Below are 24724 nucleotides of genomic sequence, written 5' to 3' on the forward strand. Positions count from 1 at the left end.
TTCTGAAGAGCCTTCGCGGAGACCCTCCGCCTCTGTGAATAGCTCAGAGTTCAGAGCAAGCTGCACCTGGTTGCTTGGTGACACCCCAGGGTAGACCACAGGGTGGTGAGTGCAGGGTTTCCCTTACTTATCAAAGGCAACATGCTCTGTCACCCTGCCCTTCTGTCTTGTGTAGTTATTAAGCCAGACTCCCTTTATAGCCTGCCTGAGAACTAGCTATGCATGTAAATCTCACAGACACGTTCCCTCCTGAACTGCCTGCTTCCTAAGAAAGGGACAGAGGAGAGGCGTCATTTTTTCCCTCCACTCCTCTACACTCCCCTCTCAGGCTCTGATAGGTTCCTCAGGTCCAAAGAAAGAACGGGGAGTTAATACCACGTGAACATGGTTCAGTCTTGACCCTGCCACTTACAGATCATCTGTCTCTAGGCTGATTGTTCATGTCTCAGGCTCCCATATGTCAATCTGCCTAGGCTGCAGGACACACTGTAAAATCACATGCTCTAGTCTGCAGTGCCTTGAAAACCACTAGATATTAAGTAACAGTAAATTTTTTGTGAGAATTCTTTTATTATTTCTCAATCATACTTACTATTTCATTAATATCCTATTTAAAAATTATAGACACAGATAGCTGACCAGATTTAGCCTTGAGTCCAAGTTACAATTAAGTTGCTTAAAAGAGAATACATTTTACCATAAATACATACCAATCCTTATTAAAACCATCCTTGACTGGTATCTCTCCTACATGTACTCCCCCAAAATAGCAAAACAAGACAAAAATAAAGAAATAGAGGGCACTCAAGGGGCTAGAGAGATGGTTCATGGGTTAAGAACATGCACTGCTCTTCCTGCTCCTCCAGAGGAGCCATCTTTGGTTCCCATTACCCACAGTCAGCGGCTCACAACTGCCTGTACCTCCAACTCCAGGGAAGCTGCCCCCTTCTAGCTTCCGAGGGCACTGCACTCACATGCACAAACACACACACACATACATACACAAAACTAAAAATAAAACCTTTAAAATAACGTTCAAAAGAAATTGGTTTGACTATTATTGACTCTCATCCTTTTCATTTCTGTCACGAATCATAGAGTCAACACCTTAACTCCAGGGTTGAGGTAGTGTTTAGTGGCCAGCCACATAGTCATTACAGGTACCTAGTCACTGTGGTGTCCTTCCTGGACTTCTGGTAATGATCAGGCAACTCCTGGCATCATTTTTCTTTCTCCAGATGCAGATCAAAGCCTACTTTTTACTTTTAAACTTTTCCCATGATGTCAGCTAGATATGGCCACAGGCTTTGGTTACAGTGAATTAGATGGAATCAGAAAAGTGACATTTCCAGAACCTTCTTTTGGGGTCCACATGTGCTCTTCATCTTTCCTCCTAGACACTGCTACTCTGGACCATATATGTCTAAGACCCACCAGCTCTATAGAGTGGTGAAGGGAAGAAACTGAGTTCCTGGATTCTCTGGAGAACAGTGTCACAATCAGAAACTGCATGATAAAAAATACATTTTATCTTCTCTAAGTCAATAGTACTTCATTCATTTATATCTGCCAATCCTGGCCCTAGTCATTGACATGATCTTGCCACATCTTTATCTTCACAGTTCCAGAACTTTCTAAAGTTCTCTATTGCATCAAGTACATAAGTACATATTGCTTCATTTTAGCACAACTCATTTAATATATGATTATGAATTGGTGTGGTGCAAAAGCCGGGGTGCAGTGAGGAGACACTGAAATAGAACAGAACATTCATCAAGTGCAATGAAGACTGAACCTTAAATTCTGCAACACTGAAAAACAAGACCACACCATCATGCATTGCAGCATCATGAATGTCTTCAAGAAAGGGTGAGGTGTCCACTGCGAGGAACCCTGGAGCAGAGGCTCCTCTAATGAAGCCCCAACCCAGAGAAACTGGGGCTTGCTGGAGGAGAGACAGGTTGAAATAACAACAACAGCAATACAAATAATGTTGATGACATTGGTATATGGGTACATGGGCAGACAGAGGAGACCCACTGCGGAAAGAAGAATGATTTCCCCAAGGCACTTCACGTGGAAACAGCATGGTATGCTGGATGGAGGCACCTAGCTCAGAGCCAGGGTCTGGAGGGCTAACCCTCACTCTTCTCTGCCTCCCCCATCACTTTCTCCACTAGGGGGATGGGCTCCACAGAGAATGTGGATCAGGGTGTGGGACAGAAAGCATTCCGGGACTCATTTTTCAGAATCTTTTTGTGGGTGAGGAGAAAGAATTTATACCCACACCACAGAATAAAATTATTCTCTGAATCTAAGGTGGTTTTTTTTTTATACTGCCAAAGAAACAATACTAAAGTGAAAAACAGATAAGCCTTAATGGGACCATTGTCTCCCCTAGTTTATATAATGAGCAGACCGGACTGAAACATGCAAGTCATCTTGCCCAACAGAGCAAGCTCTGTTCTTGCTTCCAACTCCACTCGGCTACGAAAATAAATATATTTATCCTCAGGAAAACAGTAGCCACCATCCCAGAATTGCTTCTCATTCTTTTCCCCTTCAGTAAAGAATATGAATGCATTTAACAGAACGTCACTGTGCTCCTTGGTATAGGCAAGGGGCAGAGACCCGCCTGTGAATGTGTGTAGTGACCGCTGGAGGCCACTAGAGGGCAGCATCACTCCTGAAGCAGGGATTGTTAACCTCAGACCGAACCAAGTGTTCACAGAGTGGGTTTGTGTGCTTCAGTTGGCAGCGTTGTCCAGAGATGCTCAAATACAAGTGGCTGTTTTCAGATAAACCAACCCTAATCTTTATTTTTCTTATTACATCTGAGCTGATTTTTTTCTTAAGACAAGCCCCTCCTCAGCAGATGACACTTGTCAGGGAGAGGCCACCGGTTAGGACGACTGGGTCACTCTAGAGCTCCTATCTAGTTGACGAACTACTTCCTCTGACCTCATCAGAACCTTAGATGACTGTCTGTGTCTGCCCCTCAGCTGCATCTCTATTGGAAGAGGACCTCTTAAAGGCTGGGGTCCTGTCTTTTCACAGCTCAACTCTTAGGAACCAGAAGATTAATTTGTGGATTGTCGCTGATGAGTGGATGACCAGCCCTCTGAAAAAGGGGTGTCACAGTTTGCAATGGAGACAAGGCACAGACAGAATGAAGAGCTTGATCAGGGTCATGCAGCAAACGATTGGAAGAAGCACACGACCTCAGAAACCAGCTGCACCAAATGTCCACGTCTTTACTTGTGTGTAGGGAGTGGGCACGTATACATGCCATAGCGTACACTTGGGAGTTTGAGAAGAATGTTTAGGAGATGGTGCCCTCCTCTACCACGAGAGTGTTGGGGGTGAACACAGGTCATCATGTTTGTCTTGGTGACAAACATCTTTACCTGCTAAGTCGTCTTGCCACCCCTGAACTATAATTTATACACACCTCTGTCTGGTTATTTTCTTTCAACTTAATCATCTCTCTAATTGTGGTGTAAAATCCACACATCAGAATGTCATTTTATTGGCTTTACATCAAGTTCCTCCACACTTATCTCTAATCCATCTTTTTCCTTGCTGTGGTCCGTTCTCTCCCAAACTGATGCTGAGTTCTGTCCCTACCGTATGTTATAAATATGGTGGAATATTAACATGATGGCAGTGTTTAGAGGGCAGTCTTTTCGAGGACAGTCAGGTTAAGGTCATTAGATGGAGACCTGGGAGTCAATACTGGTGGCTTTCTAATAAGGAGAGAGAGGAAATGACACACATGTGAACTTCCTGTTCCACGCGACACTGCACCACCAGAGGTGACTCCCCGACCCTGGGTCTCCAGAGTTATGAGTGACAGGAAACAAGGCTGTTTGCATTATACTCCCCTTCTTTGTGCATCTACAGAGAACCGACGGAGACACAGCGCCCTTCTCTGAGTTCTCCCCAGCTTCACTAAACGGGCCCCCCACTCGGACTCCGGCGGGCGGCACTCTCCCCAGATTCACCAAACAGCCCCCCCACTCAGACTCGGGCGGCACTCTCCCCAGATTCACCAAACGGGCCCCCCACTCAGACTCGGGCGGCACTCTCCCCAGCTTCACCAAATGGGCCCCCCACTCGGACTCCTGCGGCACTCTCCCCAGCCTTTGCTGCTTTTGAGTTTACCCCATTCCTTAGACATACATACTGCACTCCTTTCAAAAAGCTCTCTCCTGCATCAGATCTCAAGATACTGATAGATTCCGAAACCTTTTTTGGGAAGGCTTTCCAGACGAATCTTCTATACTTTGGTCTCACAAGTCTACGTCCATTAATATCTAAAACGTGCCAAGTCTATTCTAAGCACTCAGCAAATTCTGTCAAGAAAATGAATGAATCTAGTTCAAATCAGCCGGGCACCTTCACTTTCGGTCTTATTTCTTCTGTGTTCATCTTGAGTCTCTTGCAGATGGGTCCGAGTCTTCTAAAGTCACGGAGCTCACGCAGCTCCTTACACTCAGGAGATACCTCCTGCCTTCGGACGTCAGCCTCCCAACACAAACGCTGCACACCATTGTTAAATGTGAACCCTCCCTCGGCTTTGCTTATGGATCAGCACTTGACGACAACTGCACCCACAACAGAGAGAACCCCACAAATCTCGTCAGAGAGATGTGAATTGCAGGAGTATGTCCTTCCTCTCCCTTAGTTAATGTGGCACACATGCCCAGCCGGCCTGGACTGATGCACTGTACAAGGCAGCCATGACTCTGAGCTCTTCTTAGAATCCTAGCAGTACTTCCTTTGAACTTTCCTGATCCTCACAAAATGATGACATGATAGTCAGAATGCATGAACAGCAGGACAACAACAAATGAGGCAGCCAGGACAGAAACCAGACCAAGCGCTCTCCACAGGTCCACCATGATAGAGCGGAAAGAGAGCCATCGTGGTAAAGGTTGCGTGTCCTCAGTGATGGTGAGAACCTCATTCTGAATGCAGAGGTAAGCACGGTTAGTGATGACTGAGGCTGCCTAGAGGGCTTGTTTATGAAATTCTCTGCAGTTACAGAGTAATACTCATTAAATCACTGACTTTTCCACATTCCATGGTTCCTGCCTTCTCCTAATTCTGTAGTGTCTAAATTTCATAATTTTACCTACATTTTAAGGGAAAAATAAATGAGCAATGTTGACAAAACTTCTTTCTTCATGCACCCAAATTGCAGACCTCCAACCATCAAATTAGTGATCCACAGTCCTCCAAACCACCCATCAGGGTGTCCCAAAAACCTCCAAAGCATCCAATTAGAGCACCTACACACCTCCAAATCACTAAATCAGAACACCCACACACCTCCAAACCACCCAATCAGAGCACCCACACACCTCCAAACCACCCAATCAGAGCACCCACACACCTCCACACCACCCAGTCGGAGCACTCACACACCTCCACACCACCCAGTTGGAGCACCCACACACCTCCAAATCACTAAATCAGAGCACCCACACACCTCCACACCACCCATTCGGAGCACCTACACACCTCCAAATCACCCAATCAGAGCACCCACACACCTCCACACCACCCAGTCGGAGCACCCATACACCTTCACACCACCCAGTTGGAGCACCTACACACCTCCAAATCACCCAATCAGAGCACCCACACATCTCCAAACCACCCAGTCAGAGCACCTACAGACCTCCAAACCACCTCCCAATTAGAACAGCCCACTGATCTCCAAACCACCCAATCAAAGTGACCCACAGACCTCAAAATCACCCATCAGACTGACTGTGGTTGGTTCTTCTATTCCTGTGTCTTCTTTCTTACTGGCATTTAAGATGACATTGGTCAGTGATCTATGATAGAACATGAAAGACCATGGCCAGAGGACAAATCTGGCCCATCATACTGTTTATAAAATATTATTGGAACATGGCCATGCTAACTGATTACCCATTATAGTTAAAACAAGAGAATGGAGCAGTTGTGACAGAAACCATGTGCTTTGAGTTAAAAATCAGTATATCTGGACTTTGACTCTTTGGCCATCGATCTGGGTGTTGTTTGCCTTTCTCCCACTCCCTGGAGATGAAGACATGCCTTGTTCACTACCCTGTTCATAACACCCATGCCAGGCACATAGTCAGTGCACAATATCTGCAGGTTATGAACAGTTCGCAGACTTTCTAAGAGGAAAATGTATCAACTTCTATGTGAAGCTCTCAATTCAGCCACACATCTGGAATCACTGCTTCTGGGTATGTGTATAATGAACTCATGTTGAGAAATTTGTAAATGGCTGGAGAATACTCCAGAGAGGATTTTTGGCACAAGGCAAAGTTTTAATATAAATGCCATGGGCTTACTGTGGAGCTTAGAGGGGGCAGAGCAGCACATTTTTTATAGCCATGTTATGCTAAGCGAAACACATGCTAAATCACCAGGCAAATTGGGACTGCATGGTCTGGGCAACATCTGGAGAAAAAGAACTTGGAGTAAGAAACTCCTGAACACTCGTTGATAGGAACGTCACTTTATGATGATTTCTGTTAATTTATTTGACTCTTGTCAACTGATGTTACCCAGAGATTAAAAAAAAAAAAAGTTCTGGTTCTATAAAGAATAAAAATGCTATTTTCGACCATTCTTGTTTTTAGTTTCTGTGAGTAGTCAGCAACTCTATTTTGTGTAAAATTTTCACCAAAGCATCTCCTTACTGGAAATCACAACCTACTGGAAACAGCCAGTTACAACCTGCCAAGCAGATGGGTGCAGGAGCAACCAGTGCCAATATGTTGTGTCTCAGGTGTTGGTGAGGTGCAGAGATGGCCCCAATGGGTTCCACATTGAGGAGCCCCCATGTTTAGGGGGAAAGCTGAACCTATGGGATTGTGACACCAATTTTAGTGTGTGTGTGTGTGTGTGTGTGTGTGTGTGTGTGTATGTTCAGGCATGTGGATGGAGGTCAGAGGACAAGCTGGTTCTTTCCGTCCACCTATGGGTCCTGGAGATCAAACTCAGCTCGTCAGCTGAAACTCAGGTCATCAGTCTTGGCAGCAAGCACCTTTACCCACTCAGTCATCCTGCTGCCCCTAGAGAGGGAACTTTTATCGGCAGGAGATCCTGGGTAAGAGGCCACAGTCCTGATACACACATTACCCAGCCCAATATGGCTGGCTAGCATTTCTCCAGCCTCCACACTTCTGGTTCATTCTCTACAATGCGACCAGACTTATGGACAATCTCACCTGTTCATATTTTTCTGATTCTATAAAGTTCTCTAAACTCTCCATATGCTTCAAAAGAAAGTCAATGTTCTTATGGCAAAGGAAGGCGTTTGTGAGTTCCCATGTGTGTCTGCCGGGCTCTTATCTCCCTTCCACACTGGTCTCTCATCACCCCTCCTCCCCTGTGCTCTGGGCTCAAGGCTGCTCTTCAACAGGCTTGATAAGGTCTGATTGTATCTTCGTATCCCTTATTCCATCTTTTCTGTCCTGATGGGTCTTTCTACAGGACCTTTCCAGCCCTGATGGGAACTGTCTTTTCTAGGTTTTGACTGCCATCTGCTTTTCCCTTGAGCATATTTTTAGGCTTTATCTTTTCCTAATGGCCCTTCCAGACTCCTCATAAAAACTCTTCTGGGACACCCACCAGGAATCTAACCTCAAGAAATGCATCACATAAAAGACTAATGAAGACACATCTCAAGTTTAACCCTCAGATGTTATGTTGATGTCTCTCCCAAGGAAACCCTGGTTCCTGAAGTCAATGCACCAAATACCACTGTAAGCACTCTCTCAAGAACTTCAACTGGGGGCCACTTGGTTAAATACTAAAATGTTCTGCTTTCAAATCATTTGATTAAAGTACTTCTTATTTTGATTTAAAACACACCTTGTAATGAAATCAAAATACATCTTGTTATGAAAGCCATTCATTTAAAGAAAGTCAGAACAATATAAAGATAAGCCACATGGCGTGGCTCTCTGTGTAGTAGGCGGAAAGCACAAGAGACTCTGAAGGACCATGTGAAGCATAGAAAATGGACCACTGATATGCTAACTGAGAATGTCCAGGCAGCAAGAATTCCGAGACGGGGCCATGCCCTGCTGGGTCAGCTCAAGGGAGGGTTGCTGCTCCAGCCCTGTACAGACACGGCAAGTTCATGGTGGCCCAGACAGGAGGAGTGGATGCTGAGGGGGCACGGGATCTAAGCGGCAAATGAGTGGAGTGAGTTCAGTCTGTGGAAAGTGGTTTACCATGAAGCATAGAAAACAGGCAAGTAGGCAGAGATGTAAGGAGACCTAGAAATGAAGAGACCCTGATGAGCCTTCCACGGAAGCTGGAAAAGTTCAATGGTCAAGCCAACTCCAGGCCACAGTGCAGATGCCCACAAAGGACAAGCTGCAGTCCACAGCTTCCAGGACAGGAGGAAGAAGAGTCAGGTGGCTGATCCTGTGCAGAGATTGGAAAATTAATTTCATCCTTGGGCTCTACAGTGTGCACATCTTCATAACCATGTTTATTGCCCACTGTGTAGGAAGCTCATGGCATTCTCTTAGCTTCAGGTTCAATCCAGAGAGAGCTGACCCAGAAAGGAGTGTTGTAGGCCTAGAAGAGGGCCAACTCTTGAGTCTCACCCCCACACACGTTTTGAGCATAGCATGGTCTCTGGAGAAGAACAGGAAACAGCCTTGCCTCTGATCTTAGTAACTTCCATAAAACACTACTGGGATCATCATTCGGTGTCTGTGCTTAGACAAAACAGTGCGCAAGGCATCCAGGTCAGGGTGGAGCCCTTCTGTCGTCATCTCTGGGGGAAACGATGGCAGAGAAGCAAGAACAAACAGATCCTGCACATTGCTTAAGCCCCAAAGGGATCCAGCTGCTGCCAAAGAACCAAAATGCCACCTCCACTACAAACTTCCCATACACAATCCTGCTTTCTTAGAATCCATTCATTCAAAGGCTATCTCTAAAAAGGGAAAAGTCCTAAGTTTTCATATTACATTCTTATCTCTCTAGTTCAATATGCACATTGTTTAAAAAGATATACACACACACACAAACACACACACACATATGCCCTCATACATGTACTACTCATGCACACAGCCATGTGCACATGGATATGGACAGCTAGGCACACACACATGCATGCACACACATGTACACATATGCACATGTGCACACACATCCAATAGCACATATGCATGCACACACATACATACATAAGCATGTGTACATGCACACATACATACGGTAAGCAAACAGAGGAATGTGTGATGTATGGAAGAGGCATTTAACTGTTCTCTCTAGAAATTAGTTTTCTCACAAATTAGTTCTGAGATACACCAACTGCCTCATGAAAAGAAAAATTACAAGAGTTTCTTTAAGAAATATTATGTATTTCTGTGAATGAGACAGAGCTCTTTGAAGTTTACTGTTCTTTTTAGATCATATTCTTGTCTAGAAAAAATATAGAAAATGAGTTCACTGGCAAACTCAGGACTTCAACCTAGAACCTGTTCCTTCTGAACCCCAGAAGCAACATGACAGTCAGGCCAGGGCATGTGTGCGCTGGGAGAGCATGGTGGCAAGTGTGACGGCTGCATCCGAACTCGGAATGGTGCTGGACAGAAATGTGACAAAGCCGCACCACGTACGTTAGGGTATAGAAGTGAATTTGTGTACACGCGTGGAGTAGAAACATTCCAATTAAATGGTGTCTGTTGCAAAAGTCTGTTATTTAAATGTCAGCAAAAAGTAAAACGATACAGTGTACAGAAGCAAGCCCCAGGCTTACACTTCCAGATGACTTGAGTAATAAGGTCTCTAACTAAGAGCATCTGAGTGAGGAAGTCTTGCTGAGAAGACAAAATGTGGCCATGCTATTACCTTCCACCTACCTACAGTAAATTTCTAAAAATTTACCAATATGGAAAATCAAGGAAAAACAATGTTTTCTATTTGACTGAAAAAAATGTATGACTGTCAACCCTGCATGCCCAGCTGCCCTTGTCTGATTGGAGGTCAAGGCTCTACAGTGAACGCAAAGGGGAGAGGTGCGGTCTAACCATCTAGGAGATTACCTTCAGGGTCTGCTTCGCTTTGGCTGTGGAGACATAGGCACAACTATGCAGACCCTACTGAAACAAGAAGATACAGGTTCATCACACACTCCCCATCCCCACTGCAGACGGTGAACCAACAGCACCTAAAAATGCAAACCGGTCCTTTGGGACAAGATTAAAGAAAGCTCTTGGTTAGGTTCAGTAAGAATGACTATCATCTCCTTAAAGCCTGCAGTGGAAGATGTTTTACAGCACTGGGGGTCACAGTGGCTGAGGAAAGAGAGGCACTCCTTCTCCGGGGAGCACACACTACGTTGAATCTCGGTGTTTCAAGTGCAATGTCAGGACAGCCCCTTTTCTGGAGTCCCATGGTCTCCTGTTCCAAAACAAAGGAAGCAAGTGAGGATAGAATTTCCCTGGGGGCTAGACACCAGGTGTAGGTCTCAGTTCCACACACACCACCACAGCCCAGAGGATGCCTATAAGAAGTCTAGGAAAGACGTTAGGCAAAGGATCATGCCACCATGGTCGGATTTCCTGCCCCACCATGTCAGACTCCTGCTCTTTGAAAGGCCCCACACCACAAAGCTGGGTGCCATGTAAGTGTTATCTCACTTCTTGCCCTTCTGTCGTGACGCAAATGTATTTTGGGACAGTCCAAGGTCATAAGGGCTATGAGGAGACATCTGTTCTATCTGAAGAGCAATTTGGTGACGAGTTCAATGGGAGTGGGAGTTGCAGTTAGCAGCCCAGGCTTTCTGCATAAGCACAGTGTGGGAGGAAAGCTGAGTCACCTCTGGGAAATGAGACTTTCCATTCCTATGACTGGATATGAACGGGCTGCAGTTCTATTGGTCGGCTAGCTGTCAAGGTCACCTTCCACTTTACTCTCTGAGCATTTCATCTTTAGTCTTCCCTCAGTGGAAACAGGCATCTGTATTACTCAGCAGATCCACCAGAGTTCGGCACCAGCCTCTGAAGAGCCTATTCATATCTTTGGTGCCAAGATAACCTTGAGATTCCGGCTCCTCTGGAATGCTAAATGAATAATAATTCTGTTGTTGTTACAACATGTTGAGAAAATGCATACAAGAAGAACGTGATCCCTGCGTGTGGAAGGAGATCCTCCTTGCTGAAGACCCTGAGTCACGTGTCACGTTAGCTGTGAACATTTGTGAGTGGAGCTTTAGGACATGTGCCTGGTTGTCTGCAAAGCCTCCCTCTGTGAAGCTAAAGTCTGGCTTACACTGAGTCCTTCAGCACATGGGCAGTGGTGCTTATCCTGAGTCCTCTCAGGTAGTGAGGCAATGTGTCACCAACAAAGCCGCATGCCCAAAGAGAGCCTACATTTCCCATAATAATCCAGAACTTTAAAGCACCATGAGTAGCCAAAACAACTCCTGGGCTGGTAACAGCCCTGGATGATACATATGTAGATGGAGATAAGTTGGCATAGTGTTGTATACAGTATTACTGCTGTGGTCTGGAGCTTTGGAGACTTTCTGCCCACTGCAAAGGTTTTGAGACAAATAAGAAACCTGGTCTGCCCTTTATCTGCTTTTCAGTGAAGCCTGAAAAAGAGTCTATTGTCTCTGCCCTCCATGGTCTGTGAGAATAGATTTTAGGGAAAATGTGGTGAATGCCAACACACAAAATAAAAGACAGAAATTTTAACCAAGATGGCTGGTGGGAAAGAAACAGAAACATTGGATGGGTTGGCTTAAAAAAAAAATCTAAAGAACCCTTTAAATGGATGCATCTCAAATGCAATTTCACACTGAATTCATGGTTCTCTTAATGTTGTTTATATCATAAACTATCCTGTAGGAACTCTGGGCTAGAAAAAGGCATTTCTGTGGCATTGGCAAGGGGCGTAGCCAGTGTGCAGCTGCGGGATCACAAGCCTCTGGGAGAAGCTAACTTGGGGCAGCTGGCACCACCAAGGGAGCTGCACTCAGCAGAGGATTCTTTACTACAGTGGTTACCCTGTAGTGCTTTCTCGGGGAAAATGGGAAATACTATTCGTAAACTTTTTGTTCAATGTTATAATTTCAGAAAATTTAAGCGACTGTTGATTTCTCGTATGGACAACTGATAGTGAATATAATTGTCACCTTGACTGGTTTTAGAGTCACCCAGGAGATGCACCTCTAGGCACATCTGTGAGGGCACATCTGGAGGTTTAACTGGGAAGGGAAGGCCCACCCTGATGTGTGCAGCGCTGTCGCGCTGTCTGGGGAATCAGACTGAGGGCTGAGTATAAGGGAGAGCAGAGACATGGCTCTGACCCCCAGCACGGATGCCTGTGCATCCTGTCTGCAGACACAGTGTAACTGCTGCTCCCTCTCCTCCACGCCTTCCCCCACAGGGAGGACTGTCCTCCTAAACTGTGCCAGAAGAAACCCTTCCTCACCACAGTAACAACAAAAGGAACACACAGATATCCAACTCAAAATTTTATACCCGTCCTTCCCACAGTCTACAGCAGTGGTTCTCAACCTATGAGTGTTGATCCCTTTGGAGGTCACCAACCCTTCCACAGGGGTTGCATTTCAGATAGTCTACATATCAGATATTTATGTTACAATTCATAACAGTAGCAAAATTACAGTTATGAAGTAGCAGCGAAAATAATTGTATGGTTGGGGGTCACCACAATGTGAGGACCTATATCAAAGGGTCACAGCATTAGGAAGGCTGAGAACCACTGAAGAGTTCCTCAAATTCTTGCCTCTAAGACAGTGGTAGGAGACTACTTTGTAATAAGATATGCAATGAAATTTTAAATGATTACTACCATGTATTGGTTGCTGGCAAAGTTAAAAATATCAATTAGTATGAATGATATTGATATAAAAATATCAATTAGCTAAGAATATTGGAACGGGCCCCTCTAGCGAGCTGCACTGCAGGGCTTTGTGACTTAAGGTGAAAGGCACCATCTGCATTCAGTACAAGATAGCCAGGTTTTATTCTTTTTTTTTTTTTTCTTTTTTTTTTTTTTTTGGTTTTTCGAGACAGGGTTTCTCTGTGTAGCTTTGCGCCTTTCCTGGAGCTCACTTGGTAGCCCAGGCTGGCCTCGAACTCACAGAGATCCGCCTGGCTCTGCCTCCCGAGTGCTGGGATTAAAGGCGTGCGCCTGGGTTTTATTCTTATTCAGGTTGTAGAGGAAAATGCAAGGCAAGGACTGAGGGACCAAGCCAGAAAGAAATTTGACTTTTTTTTTTTTTTTTTTTTTTTTTTTATCTGCAGAGGAAACAGCATTAAATGGACATACTGTTACTGATTACTGGAAATACTGTGACACTTGTACCACCCCCAGTCTGTCTGTGTTCACTCACTACAAGCTCTAAGATGGCCCAGGCTGAGTGTATTTCTTCATGGGTCTCCTGTGTTCTGTATATGCAGCCTAAGCCCACCCCCCACCACCCGAAGGACTATTCAGGACTTATAGAAACAGATAATTCACGATTTCCCCCCTCAGGCTAAGCGAGTCTCATCAATAATTCAACAACATAGAACACTGTATGTAATAGCTCCATTTCCTTCATTCCTCTCTCTTCTACACAATTCACATTTAGACCAGCAGAGATGATTAAAACCAAAAACTATTGTTGTTGGAAAGACCACAAAAGGAAGAAAAAAATACCAACTTGTAATTTCATATTATCATGTAATGTTCATTTTGTTGTTTAAAGCAAATATCTGACAATTTTTTGTTCTTGTTTTTGTTTGTTTTGTGTTTTTGAGACAGGGTTTCTCTGTGTAACAGCTCTGGCAGTCCTGGAACTCTATTTGTAAACCAGGCTGGCCTCGAACTCACAGAGATCCAAATCCCTCTGCCGCCAAGGATTAAAGGCATGTGGCACCATGTCCAACTAAGTGTTTTCATCTTAAGGAAAATGTCAAAGAGAAAATTTATTATGTAGATTAAAATATATGAAATTCAGATATCAATTTTTTTTTTTTTTTGGTTTTTCGAGACAGGGTTTCTCTGTGTAGCTTTGCGCCTTTCCTGGAGCTCACTTGGTAGCCCAGGCTGGCCTCGAACTCACAGAGATCCGCCTGGCTCTGCCTCCCAAGTGCTGGGATTAAAGGCGTGCGCCACCACCGCCCGGCTCAGATATCAAAATTTTATACATGATTTAAACTGGGTTTACTGCTTCTGGCTGGATTACCTCAGCAAGGTCACTAAACCTCTGTTAGCTGCCAGTGGGATATGTAAATCAAGGTTCACATTGGCTTTTCTAAAAGAGTGGTAACAGTACTAAAATGAGATCATGTGTAAGCCAATGTCTTTGATAAGTCCTATCAAAATGAGATAATTTTTTATTATTTTATTATAATAAAATAATATTTGAAATTACTGAAGTAAGATGTATAAGTCATATCACAGTGAGCAAACCTCTGGAAAGATGCTACACTGTGGAGGGATGCTACACTGTGGAGGGATGTTACACTGTAGATGGATGCTGTGCTGTGGAGGGATGCTGCACTGTGGAGGGATGTTACTCTGTAGATGGATGCTACACTGTGGAGGGATGCTACACTGTAGATGGATGCTGCGCTGTGGAGGGATGCTGCACTGTGGAGGGATGCTACCCTGTAGATGGATGCTACACTGTGGAGGGATGCTACACTGTAAATGGATGCTGCACTGTGGAGGGATGTTACACTGTGGAGGGATGCTACACTATGGAGGGATGCTACACTGTGGAGGGATGCTACACTGTAGATGGATGCTGCACTATGGAGGGATGCTGCACTGTGGAGGGATGTTACCCTGTAGATGGATGCTGCACTGTGGAGGGATGCTACACTGTGGAGGGATGCTGCACTGTGAAGGGATGCTACACTGTGGAGGGATGTTACACTGTAGAGGGATGCTACACTGTGGAGGGATGCTACACTGTGGAGGGATGCTACACTGTGGAGGGATGCTACACTGTGGAGGGATGCTACACTGTGGAGGGATGTTACACTGTGGAGGGATGTTACACTGCAGATGGATGTTACACTGTAGATGGATGCTACACTGTGGAGGGATGCTACACTGTGGAGGGATGCTACACTGTAGAGTGATGCTGCACTGTAGAGGGATGCTACACTGTGGAGGGATGCTACACTGTGGAGGGATGCTACACTGTGGAGGGATGCTACACTGTGGAGGGATGCTACACTGTGGAGGGATGCTGCACTGTGGAGGGATGCTACACTGTAGAGGGATGCTACACTGTAGATGGATGCTGCACTGTGGAGGGATGTTACCCTGTAGATGGATGCTACACTGTGGAGAGATGCTACACTGTGGAGGGATGCTGCACTGTGGAGGGATGCTACACTGTGGAGGGATGTTACCCTGTAGATGGATGCTGCACTGTGGAGGGATGTTACACTGTAGAGGGATGCTACACTGTGGAGGGATGCTACACTGTGGAGGGATGCTACACTGTGGAGGGATGCTGCACTGTGGAGGGATGCTACACTGTGGATGCTACACTGTAGAGGGATGTTACACTGTAGATGGATGCTACACTGTGGAGGGATGCTACACTGTAGAGGGATGCTGCACTGTGGAGGGATGCTACACTGTAGAGGGATGCTACACTGTGGAGGGATGTTACACTGTAGATGGATGCTACACTGTGGAGGGATGCTACACTGTGGAGGGATGCTACACTGTAGAGGGATGCCATAACTACTACAGGGAGATGTACCACAATTTTTTAATTCCCCTTTCAGGCGTGTGCTACAGAAGCATAAGCTGTTGTGCTAAAGGCTGAGTTTGTACTCAGTAATGAGTTTACACCAGCTCTTTACTCTAGTATAGAGAGGTGTAAAAGGCAGCATTTCCTCTCTACCTTAGAGAATCACTCTGTACAAAAATAGATTAAAGGCATTTAACCCTTATGAAGCCATAGTCAATTATAAATGCAAACATACAGCTATAATAAATTGAGACTATTCCTAATTTTTTTTCATTCAGAGGATGTATGTTCGGTTTTGAGGACTTTCCAATCACAATAAACACATTGAAACAAAAATTATTTAGCTTTGTGGGACGTGTAAAATTCACTCCTTTGGGATGCTTTGTTTTTTATTACTCTTTTGGGTTCTTTTAATAGAGTCTTTAAGGAGTACTGGCTATGACATTCTGTGATTTGACAGATCACACAGGTAAAGGAAAATGAAAATGCTAGATCTAAATAAGGACTAGTTGCTAACAGGAGGCAAGGGGTTGAGTGGAAATATATAAAACGGTACATGGTGACCTAAGGATAACCTTGCTGTGACAGATCTGAGAACTGTGGACTCTGAGCTAAAGTCCAGGGTTAGACAAGGGCTTCCACACTTAGTACTTGTGTGATCCTCACAAGTAACCAGCCCTCTAGGAAGTAACGTCTGTGTTTTTAAAATGAGGGCAACAGTGGGGTATGGACCAAGAAAAGTGTTTACACAATTAACTAATACACAGATAATGGTCACTGGATGCCAAGTGTGTGTGTGTGTGTGTGTGTGTGTGTGTGAGAGAGAGAGAGAGAGAGAGAGAGAGAGAGAGAGAGAGAGAGAGAGGAAACATTTTTCACACAAATGTCTTGAAAACTGATTAAAATGTCAAATTATTAGACTAAATTGTCAACTAAAGTACTTTTAATACATGCAAATGTAGGTATATATACCCACACACGTAACGTATAAACACATTCTCATAAGCTTCTTCATGGCAGGGAGGCTAAAGTATGACAGAAATTGGGAGTACAGAGCATAAGCATTGCATTTCCTCAGTGAAATAACTAGATTTTCCAGGATTTCCTAAAGATTAAACAGTCCTGGGGCTGGAGAGATGGCTCAGCAGTTAAGACCACTTTGTTAGCTATCCCAAAGTGACAGATCTTTAGTTTCAGCTCTAACTTACTCAGTTCCCATTAGATTTACATTTCAAGTCAATGGGAAGAGAAAAATGCTATGCATTAAGGATCCAGAGACCTGTTTAGACTTATTAGCTATTCTTTCCAGCCTAGCAATAAATATTAAACTTCATTTCTCTCATTTTAAAGGTGATCTAAAATGTATATAGTATCGGGCTATAATCCTGGAAAAAAAACTGGTTTGAATTTTCCATATTTGAAGGTTTTCAATCTCAAAAATACACTCCCCCCCAATAATGCCAAAATGTCAGCTGAGTTCTTTCAGTTGGGGCACCTCCTTAAGTAATTATTTTGCATTTCTCTACCATACATTACTTCCTCAGAAAGAAAAGGCTAACAGGATGTATTATTGTTTGTTAAGTGCTCAAGAGACATTTTTACCAGAGTGCCATCTACACCCTGTTGTTAGCCCCAGTGAACATGGGTAAATGACGAGTTAAAATTCTTTAAAGGAGCAAACACATTATCTAAAAGAAGGGAATTGAAATGCTGGGTTTCCTGCATGCATTATAAATATTTGGGGTTCCTTTGCCTAACTAAACCAATGCTGCATGGGGACAAATGAACTAGAAAGGGAGGTGTTCATAAATGCTCACTGTCATTCCCGCCCATCTGAACACTGTGGCCATGTTCTGGGATTTTACAGACAGAAACGAGGCCTAAAAACAAGCATAACCTGCCCTCTCGTTCTGAAAACATAATCGCCACTCTCACAACTTTGCAGGTTGGATGGAGGGATACAAACGCGGGTTTCCCGGCCCTGGGTAATGGCTGCTCCTGCGATGCTCGCGGTAAGACAAACGGAGGCTTTAATCTCGCTCCCTACTAGTCACTACTCCGTGTTTTTGCACAACAGTATGGTGGTATTTTATTTGTATTTGTATTCTTATTTAATAAGACGGTTGGTTACATCTACACAACAGTCCATTTTTTAATCACCAGGAGGTCTGCAATTTGAGTCTGGTTATTTGTTACTCCCAGTAAATCGATATGTGTCAAAACAGCAGCAGGTAATAGGACTCTCTCATTGGACCTTCCCTCAGAGTCCCAGAAGACACTGCCAGGGGCGGTTACTATGGCAACGGATCTAGGCACCTCTCTGGCTTATCCAGCCATAGTGAGTTGATTTTCACCACACAGACTTAATATTCTGAAGAAATTTTAGGGCAAAGAAAAAATTCTCACAGAGTCAATAAGAGCATGTGTGACCTTTCTATTGATCTAAGATGAGTCAATTCAAAGACAGTTTGCAGAAGGTGCCTCTCTACAAACCTCTCTCCTGACTGCCAGCTACACTATTCATTGTCTCTTTCTTAGGGTTCCTGTGTATTTCTTAAGATGAGAAATAAAAACCTGGAACGATGAGACTCTTCAGGATGGAAGAGCATTAAGTTGTACCAACATGCAGACATACGTTATGAAGATGTCTCCAAAGAAAACTCTTGGACTTTAAAGTTTTCCGAAATTACCATGGGAGACTCAACAAGATGATTCAGGCAATCAGAGAATTTTCATTGAGTTCTGTTAAGGGACTCAAGCAGATAACGGCATATCTTAACTGCACAAAGCTCTCTTCCATTTTGACAGCAGAAAGAGACAATTTTGAGCAGTGCCATTTGGTTAGCGTCTCTGGTTGTAGTAACGGTGACTAAGGCAGGCCGGTGATGGATGAGTTGCTTTAGACGGAGTGAGCCCTGTTGGCCGTGCAGCTGAAACCCTGTATACTGAGGACTTCAAGGGAAAATGGCAGAGGGTGATTTATTATAGCCGAATTGTAAATGTGTCGGAAAACTGGACAGATCATTTTAAAAAGGTTAATCTAATTTGAAATAAAGTCTCACATTTTCTCAGCTAAATAGCAAGTCTGAGGATAACCCCCCTACCACCTTCTGATCCTTTTGCCTCCACCTCCCTCCCAGGTGCTGGAATTACAGGTGTGCACCACCTTAGCCACTTTATAGACGACTAGCATTTGACAGCCCTTCTCTCCAGAAGGCTTGGAGTGGAGTGTGCTCTCCCAGAAGTCTGGACTTGAACTTTGTATACAGAACACTTACTTGAAATAGTAAACACTCTTTTACCTACAGACAAGATTAAAACAATTTCCCGGCTACATGAAAGAGGTGAATCTCTTAGACACAGTATGTGAAGTACTTGGGAAATTCCTAGCACAAATGGCACTAATTAAACTTCAGTTGTCTTTCCTACACAGTTTCTCTGCTCGGTTCCTTGGGAATCACTTCCAGACCAAACTGAGCACAGACTCAGTACTTACAGTAAGGGCCCTGAGAAACATGTATTTTAAAACTGTGGTAAGCAAGTTCTAGACAACTTGCATGTCAATACAATTCTGAGTTTTAAATAATTTAAAAATTTTGTTTCAGCTCATAATGTCTTTCCTAAAATGTGTTTTCATTTAACTTGTCACCCAAGATGACACTCTGGGAAAAACACGGGATGGGGAGCAATTCTAAGGTTGACTATACTTGGGAAATGCTACTGAGGACTTTCTCTCTAGAACATTAAAGAACACACACTGAGTGCCTCAAGGAGCAGTGGGTAAAGAAAGCAGCGTCACTTACTGGTAAAGGGTTGGTACAAAAGGTGAGCTGCTAGGGCTTGGACCCCAGTTTCACCAACACTAATCAGCAATTTAGGAAGGTCTGAAACAACTGAGACACAGTTTCCTTTTGTGCCCAGGCACTTTAGTTTCACTGTGTATCTCAGGCTGGCCCTTTAACTCAGTCCTCCTGCCTCAGTCTCACCAGCACTGGGTCTGCAGGCATGCGCCACCCTTGTCAGGTTGTGTGACGTCAGAAGTCACTCAAGTCCTGTGTCTTAGCTTCCTGGACTTTAAAATGGGAATGGTAACAAACAAAATTTATCCCGCTGTGGTGAGGAACTGCGGTGAGATATGCTAAGTGTTCAGAAAAGGCGAACAGAGTCAGCTATCAATATTTAGAGTCATTTAACAGGCTGGCTAAACTCTTTACTGTCCATCTCTACAGATGTCTTGATCAGTTTTCAGAGTGGCTGTTGTTTAGAATCTACTTTGAACAGCCCAAGTTTACTATGTTAGATATGGGAATGCATTCTGGTCAACTTTGAAAACTCTCATGTTTATGCGGTGTTATCTCAAAGCATATGATACCCTGTTCGCACACAGCGCTACAGGAATGTTGTTAGGTGTGGAGATTTCACCCCATGGGAGTTCTACTGGCTTAGCTGTGCAGTTTGCAACCATTTCATACACCAGCAGAGATTCTTCATACTAATCTGTATCGTGATCTATTTCCATGTTGCTAAGTTTTATAGGGATGGGACACCAAGTTACTAAACATTAATGATCAAAGGGATTCTGGATATAGCTCACTGCTGGGATCTGCAGAGACAAAACACAGTAGTCAGAGAGGGAACTAATATTTGAAAGTTTCCTAGGGATAATCATCAACAAAGTAAGATTTCAAAATAGAGAGGGTACATCAAACATAATCAGATAAGAGCTTTCTCCAGGATTTACATTTGCTGTCAACAGGAATAGATTTGGAATCACCTAGGAGACACACACCTGGGCATGTCTGTGAGGGCATTCCCAGAGGTAAGACCCAGCCTGAGTGTGGGCAATGCCATCTCCTCAGTCGGAGGTCACATCCCCTGCCACCCCTGCCACAGTGGGCCTCATACTCTTAAACTCTAAACCAGAATTAATCCTTCCAATAGGCTGTCTTTTGCCAGGCATCGGTAATGAGAAAGTGAACAGCCATACCGGACAAAACATGTAAGAAGTTTTAAACAAACTGCATACTCCTTCCTGGCTAAATAACAGTAACAGAATTGCAATGCAGTCTCTTATCTTCCTCCAGGAGACGAAAGCTCAGAGAAAGATCCACTTAAACCAACAGTCAGCTAATTAAATGATAGCTTTCAAAGGATCTTTAATTATTTTTAAATTTATAATTGTACCAGTTTGCTGACTTCTCTTGGGTCATATTTTAATCATCTTCATCAGAAAGAAGAAAAAAATTTCACATTCATAATTCTATATTCTCAGTAACTAAAAAGTGCTTTCAATTTTTACCATTCTATTCTCACTTTGCTCATATGTCATTTCTACATAAACCGTTTTGCATAACTGAAAAGCTTACTTTGACTTTACCATGTATGTTAACCACCCCCACCAAAAAGACATAAATGTCTTTAAAATTGTCCTTTTCTGGAAGCTGGAGAGATAGTTCAGCAATTAAGATCACTGGTTGCTCTTCCAGAGGACCCAGGCTCAATTCTCAGCACCTTTAAGGTGGCTTACAACCATCAGTAACTTTAATTTCAAGGAATCTGATGCCCTCTTCTGGTTTCCATGGGTACTGCACAAACACGGTGCACAGACAAACACCCAGGCAAAACACCCAACCACATAAAATGAAAATAAACGTTCAAAGAAAAGAAATGATAATTTTCTGTATCTCAAGGTTAATGTTCTTTTGTAAGGAGATGTGTGTGTGTGTGTGTGTGTGTGTGTGTGTGTGTGTGTGTGTGTGTGTGTGTGTGTGTTTCTGATTGTGTAGCACTTCAGTGAACTTCTTCCTATAAGGAACTCTTTCTCTCTAAAGATTCATGGTTTTTGAGCTCCAAGACATACGTTTACCACTCACAGACTTGTGGAAACACGAGTTGTTTGACCCTAACCTTAGAGTTCCTGTTTCTCTCTGAGAAGGTCCAAGAGTCTGCATTGTACAGGGTTCCCAGACATTGGTATGTCTCCCCTAGGGACACATTCCAGGTCACAGTAAGACTGCACACTGGCTATCCCATGGGGGTCCTGAAATCCTCCCCCTGGCTTATACATTGTGCTACAGATGAGTTTTCAATGTGGGAGGCCCCATTAGACAGAGGTGATGGAAGGGAGAAGGGCCATGCAGGAATCCAGGCAGCAGCCAGGAACCTTTGGCTCGCATTTCAGTGAAGCATTGTCTGGCTGACTAAGTATCTCTGTCACTGTAGAAATTGTTAGAGATTTTTTTTTTTGTCATGAGCATCTAAATCCCAAAATCAATGAGATTTACCTTGGATGACAGTAAGGTTCTACCTTCAGAATAGATGCAAAGCTGCTTTTAATGAAAAAACAAAGCACCAAAAACTCAATTGAGGGCTTCTGGCAGGGGTGTGGGTGGAGAAGGGTTCAGTTCTCTTTAAGGGGCTGGCTGCTGGGAGTCTGACCATGCTCCAGTGAGCATGTGGGTAAACATAAATTGGACTTGTGTTCATCTTTTTTTCTTCGTGTTTTTCAGGGGTCAGGGAGTCACGGGGGCGGGGGGAGGGGGCAGGCCTGAGAGGAATGGGAAGTGAGTGTGAACAGGGTGCATGATGTGAAATATCCAAATAATCAATAAAAATATTATGTTGGAAAAAAGTACTTTGTGCATATATGCCTGTGTGCATGGGCACATAGGTTCCAGTGTGTGACCACAAGTGCACATACCACCGTGCACATCCAGAGGTCCCCGAATGACCCCAGGGGCCTGTCCTTGTTTTCTACTTCATAAACACAGGTTCTCCTTGGCATTCTGCTGCTGGTAAGCAGGCTACCTGCCCTGTCTCCACCTGCTGAGGTTATAGGCACAGGCTACCAGCTGCAATTTTACCTGGATTCTGATGGACCTAGGTCCCCATGCTTGTGTGGCAAGTGCTTTACTTGGTGAACGAACTCCCCAGTCCAAATCCCCAAAACAACCCCAAAATTCTGTTCATGAAAAATACAAGGGAAAATCTGGCTTTGAGAAATTGTTGTTCATCAGCTAGAGACAATTTCTTTTTTCATTTGAGAGATGATTACTAAGATTTAGATTAACACCAGAATAAAAAGATTACAGAGTTTGTTCTCTGTACTAAGGGTTTCATTATATTTATATCTGGGGAGAGACTAAGTCAAGCCTCTAGACCAGAGGGTCTCAACCTGTGGGTCATGACCCCTTTGGCAATCCTGTATCTCTAAAAATATTTACGTTATGATTCAAAACCATAGCAAAATTACAGTTATGATGTAGTAATGAAATAAATTTATGGTTGGGGGGGGGTCACCACACCATGAGGAATTGTATTAAAGGGTTGAAATGTTAGGAAGGTTGAGACCCACTGCTCTAGACACTTGCACATATGAACAAAGATGTCTACATAAGCATCCAGTGGCATCTACTGAAACGTGCATTAGTTATGCTGTGTTCTAGAAGTTCACAGATAATACATATACTTAGCAGAGACACTGTATAAGGCACCTTCCCGGATCTTTCTCTGAATGCCACACACATTCTTACCTATTTTTTTTTTTAAAATCTACTATAACATTATTGTTTTTCTTTCAATGTACAAAGAGAAAACATGCTCATGCATATATCCAACCACAAAATGGTATGAGGGAAGAGTTACTGCACTGGGTATAATTATCCCGTGTAGGACTTGCTGATTCTTTCTGAACCTGTGCTTTGATCACTCAGATACCTTGAAGTCTGATGATTTCACCGGCCTTACATGACTCTGCATTGTTCTTTGAATTCAGCAGGTTCATTATCTCCTTAGGAAAACAAAGCTGCTCTCAAGATGGGTGAATAATGGAGGATGAAGCCTGAGATAGCATGTTTCACTGTCTGTATATTTTATACAATAATATTCATAAATGTATCAAAGAAGTTGTATTAGACAGCTTCAGGCGAAGTTTAAAAGTTTAAAATATGTTCATACAAAAAATGCAACTGAGCTACTGGAAATGGTCACCTGGCTCCTGTGTCTGAGGTTTCCACTATAAACACGTGCCCTTTAATCAAGTGTTCAGAACCACAGTTAAAATACCACCTTCTACAGCCATAAGATCAACACCACTGATTTCCGAGTAATGACTGCCACTTCCTCACACAATCAGAGCGCAATGACAATCCACCATGTGAGGCCCAGCCAGACACAAATCTAAAGCATTAGTCAAAGCACATGTTTATCAACGGGCTACAGAACATCTCCTCATCCAACACAGTGAGAAAATAGAGAAATATACAGTGTGGGGTGCCTCAGACTTCAGTTAGGAAGTCTCTAAGGACAAGCAGAAGTTGTCTCAGATTCCAAGAGCACTCTATCATGGTGGACACAGACTCATAGGACAAATATTCTGTCTTTGAAAGCTGTTCTGTGCAGTAGATGGCAGTCATTGCAGGGACAACTGGTCACAGCACAGAGAATTAGCCTGTGTGAAGTTCTTAGCCATAGTGGGTCTCTAGATCACGACCCCTGACCCTCAGACTCAGGAAGCATCAGGGGGTAGAGAGACGGGAGGACGGAGAGGGATGCTGTGAAATGGTGTCTGTTGGACACAGTGGCCACTGCACTCGGGAGCTCCCGACAGCTGTGGCTGCATGCACACAATCCGTCCAGCCAGCAGTTCAGCATGGCTGAGGGAGCGGAGCGGAGCAGCCACTGGAAGCCGATGGACACTCAGGGAAGGAATGAGTTGTTTTCAGGTAAGTGGCTCTAGCCAGGTTGACCACGTTCCGCTGATGGCCCCACACGTGTGTGTGTGTGTGTGTGTGTGTGTGTGTGTGTGTGTGTGTGTGTGTACAGGCAACACTAATGTGGCCCAGTGGGTTGTTAAAAAAACGAGACATGAAACCGGAAGGGGGTGCAGGGAGGAGTTGAAAGGAGAGTAAAGTGGATACGGTGAAAATATGAATTCTCAAGAATAAAAATACT

At 44.0% G+C, this 24724-nt stretch overlaps 1 protein-coding gene across 9 annotated transcripts in view; it reads right to left on the minus strand.

Moving 5' to 3' along the window:
• Gas2 (growth arrest specific 2) overlaps positions 1-24724 on the minus strand; it is a 143207-nt gene that overhangs the window by 20629 nt on the left and 97854 nt on the right. For 4 of the 9 annotated variants that reach the window (XM_042276857.2, XM_016008512.3, XM_042276860.2 and 1 more), the window contains one exon: positions 10083-10136. The exons of 4 other annotated variants lie outside the window; for them this stretch is intronic. In XM_042276857.2, coding sequence (XP_042132791.1) covers positions 10083-10136 — 54 coding nt within the window. Of the gene's footprint in view, positions 1-10082; positions 10140-24724 lie in introns of those variants that run through there. One more of the 9 variants, XM_042276880.2, reaches the window with a different exon arrangement.

This window comes from Peromyscus maniculatus, chromosome 1, assembly GCF_049852395.1.
Source record: "Peromyscus maniculatus bairdii isolate BWxNUB_F1_BW_parent chromosome 1, HU_Pman_BW_mat_3.1, whole genome shotgun sequence".
In the NCBI taxonomy this organism is placed as follows: Eukaryota; Metazoa; Chordata; class Mammalia; order Rodentia; family Cricetidae; genus Peromyscus; species Peromyscus maniculatus.